The following is a 5,601-nucleotide window of genomic DNA, read 5'->3' on the forward strand; positions in this document are numbered from 1 at the left end:
ATTTATTATAAATAGATTATTTAATTTTTTAAAATAATAAGTAGATATTGACTACTTTATTTTGACTAGATATGTAAGTAACACAGTTTAAATTTAGGCAAGAGCCTATGCGGCATAGGATGAATATCTGGCTAAGGTCTAAGGATTGGCCACCAAGTCAAGTACATTGACCAAAATTTAAAAATTATAAGTTCAAGCTTAAGATGCACAGTGAAAAAGACTTTTGAAGGGTGTAAAAATAATTTTGCATTCTTACTTAAAATGCCAAATTTTAACATTAAACAAATGCTAAATTTAAACAATTTGCAGACAAAAATATCATAAAATTTGAGCATAATAATAGTAAGATAGAAGATACAATTATCACTCCCATAAAAATGAATAATCTTCAAGACTCAATTAAAGATCAAATAATTCATCACACGCCACATAATTAGTTGTGTAGTTATGTTTAATATAAGTCATAGTAATATCTCCTAAAGATTGATTTCGATGTTGCTTTTAAATTTGTGTTCCAAAAGAAAAGAAAAACAATTTTTATGTTAATTTTCAATAGTATATATTCATATAGCATTCTATATACATGTTCTAACTACAATAATACACACAAAAATCTACTCTCCTAATCACCTGACTACACATGTCAATTTACACAACGCATCATGTCATGTTAATATTATACTTTTTATAATTTCTACACATTTAAATTTGTTTATTAAAATTTATTCATACATCTTAAGATTGCATATATTTAAATTTTTTTTAAAAATCATATAATATTTACTTTTTAAATATATTTCATTTTCTTTTATAAAAGATAATTACAAAAATAATATAATGAATGATATAGATAGAATGTAAAATTACCGAAAAAGACATTATTTATATCATTCTTTACATTCCAAAGTGATTTTGGTTAATATTATTCAAATGTTATTCATTTCCTAAAATTACGTTTGATAAAAAAAATTCAAACGTGAATTACATTGATGTCCATTCAATTTTGATCAAAATTAATTTTGTAAAAGCACATTTATATCAACATCCATCTATAATACCTAATCAAAACACACACGTAAGACGTAACCAGCCAGCTTTTAGATGCATCCTCATCATTGTAAACCAAAGTACCATTGTCATGGATAATTGGATAAACTAATGTTTGTATTTGAATAATTACTACGTGAATAGCATTTTGAAATATTGATGCAGCACAGTATAAATTATAAAATCTCTATTCAACCCACATTTACCCCAAAATGTCAAAGACACCACAGCACTCAACATGCTTAACCATTAAAAAAAAAATAAAAAAAAAATAAAGAAGTGAGGTTAATGAAGAATAATTCTGTTTGACGCCTTAGATTCAAAGAAATATAAATCAATGATATTACAATACCCTAAAGCTTCTTACATTATTGAAGTAATTGAAACACATGATTTCTAGTATGTTAACACCAATTCGGTAACATACAGGTATGCAGCAATATATGCACAACAGATCTCCCTCACCTTCTTCAACAACCTTGAGATTATGTATCAGTTTGCTAAACAATCGTTTAATTCGAACCTAACTTGCTTAATATGGGCCACCTATAGTTTACTAAACACTATATATGGGAATCCAGAAATTTACAGTTCAGTGGAGCCCTGTCTACATGCAAATAGAGGGCAATCTTCACATGTATGACTTTTCGTTTAGCTCTCACATTTGTCTCGGTAGAGGGACAAACAAAATCCAAGTAGGCCATGAAGTAGCTCCCGTTGTTGGAACATGAAAGCATATTAGGCCACAAAGAATATGAAGATCATTAGGAAAAATATCAAAATAGCAAATATCTTAATTAGAAGCCACCTATTTGATGATATTCTGTTAAGATGCCTCAATAAAGAACTGTGAGCTCCATCAACATTTGCCAATGTTTCCTCCATGTTGTCATCGATCCTGCCCATGCCAGTTATATAGATTTAATCCTAATTGCCAGAACATGTGAATATCAACGGCTTCCATGCAATAATACTTTGCGATTCAAAACAAACATGATGGTTTCAATCAAAAGAAGAAAAACATGGTGCATTACTGTGCAATCTGAAACTTTGTATGGGTATAAGTGTTCAAGTCAGAATAGAAAAACCTGATGGCTAGTTCCCCTTGCTGGGCAACCATTGTAGCCAAATGTGTGAAGATCCCACTAAGTTCTGTGATAGTAGATTCAACACTGTGCAGTGCAGTTGCCCGACTTTGAGCATAATTATCTTGGTGAGGAACAACCTGCTGTACCATAGACATTTCCATTTGGGGGGTTGGAGCATTGTCCACAGCTAACCTTCGTCTGTATCAACAAATTACCACAAGTTGCAAGTTTAGCTAAAAATTATGTGAACAAAAGCATACATAGAAAGTTTAAGAAATTCATACCCAAAAGCAAATATGTATAATGTAACAAGCTCAAAAATTGAATGAGCACAATAAATACCCAATTGACTATGGAGGCAAAATATAAATTGGCTGAAATTTAAACATCAAGATGTATACTTTAAGTTGCTGCAATCAATTGTCTAGAAAATCTATAAGGGAATTCTGACAAAATCATTTTTCCATAATTTATAATTGACACAACTATAAAATTTTAAAGATACCAATCAAAATTAAACATGGTTGAAATAAGATATACATCATTTCTCTTAATTTGTGTTCAAAGACTAGCCCAATATTTAAAGACCATTTATAATGCCTGAAGTGACTTCTATCATACAACTTGGACTAGTAGAGTCGCAGTCATCATCCAGGAAACAAATAATAAGCATTGAAGAACTTTCCAATACAATGACTATGTCTTATCTCACTTGGTTAGGTTGGATCAGCCAAAGACTTTCCAATACACATTCATCTTATGCTCATAATTGAATACTGGGAAAACAGGAACCATATCAAATGAGCTAGAAACAGTAACTTATGCCCATCAAATGGTAGTTCTTGTTGGGCAGCAAGTTTCATTCATTCATGCCATGGAAAGAGAACAGTCACATACAGAGGGACAAGGGAGTTTAAGACAAATTTAGAATTGAAAGGTGACTCCAGTACCCAATTTGACAGAGCCTAAACAATCTACATAACCCAAGTGGTTATCTCAATACAGAGCTTGCTTACTTCCGGCCCAAGTTATCAAATTAATAGGCTAAGTACAAAGGTTTTTATTAATATTGGTAGCTGTTTTCTCATTATGCAACAAGCATCTATGACATGATCAAATCTTGGCAGCAACCTTGTTCTCCTCATTACACATGAGGAAGAAAGCAGCATGCACTCCAAAGAATTAGACCTCAAATGCAGTCAGAAAATGATGATTCATACGAAGCAGTATAAGCTACCTGTTTACATATGAAGTGCTATGTGAAGTTGATGCTTAGATTTTTATTTAGAACTACCTGGCTACCCATACCTATTTGCCTATTCATGTATAAACAAACAAAGGGACGATTTGATCTTATAGCTTCCAGAGAAAATTTGCACATACCTTAGTTGATTGCCAACTGGTACTCCATTTGAAGTTAGTCTGCATGAAAGAGAGATTCAAATGAAACCTCGTAGTATCAAATTTTTCATAAATCCAAATTCTATGCAATGAGAACCATTCCAGTACTCAAAGAACTACTGAAATGCAAATGAGACAATTTCATTGAAAAAAGACAACAAATTGCACAAGCAAATCTCGTTACAAGAATTTATAGGCTGCTAGTCATTACATTTAAGGGGCTAGAGGCACCAACGAAATGTGAACGACACAATTTTTTTGAAAAAGCCCATAATTGCACGAGCAAATGTCATGAGACAATTTTATTGGAAAAAGACAATAAATTGCACAAGCAAATCTCATTACGAGAATTTATAGGCTGCTAGTCATTACATTTAAGGGACTAGAGGCACCAACGAAATGTGGACAACACAATTTTATTGAAAAATCCCATGAATTGCACGAGCAAATCTCATTAAAAGTAATTTAAGTATAGTCACTAGATATAAATATTAGGTTAGCTACGCTATACATACTTCATTGTGGGTTGTCAAAATTAAGTGAAATCCCAGGCATGTATTATTAGTTGAGATGGAACAGGTACATTAAAGTCATAGTATAACAACTGCTAACCTATAACTTGATAGAAATCGACTCACGCTGACTGTTGTTGCAAGTCTTCAGATGGATTTAATGAATTCGACCATGGGGGTGGTACATGGGATGGCTTTGGGTGATGCTGAAAAGGGTTCTCTCTGGATGTATTCTTGGAAAATATCTGCTTCCTATTCTCATGAGCCTTGATATTCTGGGGGACAATGCACAAAATTAATTACACTAATAACAAAAACACAATCAGGAAAACAATAACAACCACCGGAAAAAATAAAATAAAATAAAAAAAGAGTATTGGTTACAAGTACAATGGAGATTGGAGATTATGTGAAATATGAAAGGAAATTCCTCCTCTTTGATTCTCTCATCTATGAAGTATTTCTCGTCTCTTTAGTTATTCTCTCTGTAAGTCCCTCTTTATTCTACCTATCTTCTCTAATTCTACATTCGCATACTCCTAAGATCTCTACTGTTCAATGGTGCTTTCATAGTTTCATTGATGCCAAAAAGCATCCATGACTGAACAGGAACAGGAACAGGAACCAGCTGAAAGTTGCCAGCAAAGGAAAGCGCAGGAACCCAAATTTTCATCCATGGAAAACACCAATGATGGAGCAAGAATGAGAAATAAACTAAAAGAGATTTTAGTCGAAGCTGTCAGTATGTAGAATTCACAGCACTCCAACTTTCTATTTCAAGTCAGATTAGCTGGCTGGCTAACTTAATCTTCTCTTCTATTCTATTCACAATACCCTAAATACGAATACAAATTGATTCGAATTTCATAAACTCAAAAGCTAACTATCCAGTCTATCCTGCATTAATCAAATTCAGTAACTAAATTACCAAGCCACTCTTAAATAAAATTTCGGATTAATTAACCTCTGTTCTAGTGGTCAAGACATCTTGGAGTTTCTTTGTGGCGCCCATGAGCCTGCTCTTCAAGTCATCACAAACGGCATTGGAGTGAACAACCCTATCCTCCGAGTACATCCCATCAGCAATCTCCATGTTCTGAATCGTCTGTAAATCCGAAAGAGCCGCGTTCAGCGCCGTGATCTCGTTCTTAATCACAGCCGTCAGTTCCTGTATCTCAACAATCGGATCATTGAAAATCGACGATTTCTTCGCCACTACGAAAACACAATTGATTTTTCAGAGCTAATTAAATAAAAGAAAAAATTTTAAAAATGAAAAAGAAGAAGAGAAAGAAGGAGGAGTTAGTTACGTTGGGCGAGCCTTGCGATCTTCTGTGAAGTATCGTGGATTCCCAAACCGATCCGAGAGGCCTTTCGGTTGAATTCGGATCTGGAATTTGGAACCGGAGAGTCGGTGGAGGAGGGAGCATTTTCCGGTTGGTTAGGCAACGGTGGCGGAGTGGGGGCTCCGATCTTCTTCTTGAGAGTCTCCGTCACCGACCGGAACTCGGAGGTGCGGTCCCTGAAGGCGGAGGCCATGGCAGCTACCGCTG

The 5,601-nt window shown here is 34.1% G+C and overlaps 1 protein-coding gene across 3 annotated transcripts; it reads right to left on the minus strand.

Moving 5' to 3' along the window:
• Window positions 1,333-5,601, minus strand: LOC107608905 (syntaxin-31). Of its 3 annotated transcripts, none has more exons than XM_016310684.2 (6): window positions 5,359-5,601; window positions 5,013-5,216; window positions 4,175-4,323; window positions 3,519-3,557; window positions 2,136-2,333; window positions 1,333-1,945 (listed from the first exon to the last, which is right to left on the minus strand). In XM_016310684.2, the coding sequence occupies exons 1-6, from the start codon at window positions 5,476-5,478 to the stop codon at window positions 1,786-1,788; spliced, it is 870 nt and encodes a 289-aa protein (XP_016166170.1). In that variant the 5' UTR covers window positions 5,479-5,601; the 3' UTR covers window positions 1,333-1,785. The 3 variants fall into 3 exon arrangements, with proteins under 3 accessions (XP_016166170.1, XP_016166168.1, XP_016166169.1); XM_016310682.2 differs by having other exon boundaries at window positions 5,013-5,263; XM_016310683.2 differs by having other exon boundaries at window positions 1,333-1,974; window positions 5,013-5,263.

The sequence above is a fragment of the Arachis ipaensis genome, chromosome B07 (assembly GCF_000816755.2).
Source record: "Arachis ipaensis cultivar K30076 chromosome B07, Araip1.1, whole genome shotgun sequence".
Taxonomy (NCBI): Eukaryota; Viridiplantae; Streptophyta; class Magnoliopsida; order Fabales; family Fabaceae; genus Arachis; species Arachis ipaensis.

Coding starts and splice junctions, on each gene's coding strand:
- LOC107608905 (XM_016310682.2), bottom strand. CDS start 5,587: ATGGCCTCCGCCTTCAGGGACCGCACCTCCGAGTTCCGGTCGGTGACG. Junction 5,264..5,358: donor GATCGCAAGGCTCGCCCAAC/GTAACTAACTCC, acceptor GTGTTTTCGTAG/TGGCGAAGAAATCGTCGATT. Junction 4,324..5,012: donor TCTTGACCACTAGAACAGAG/GTTAATTAATCC, acceptor ATTGTCCCCCAG/AATATCAAGGCTCATGAGAA.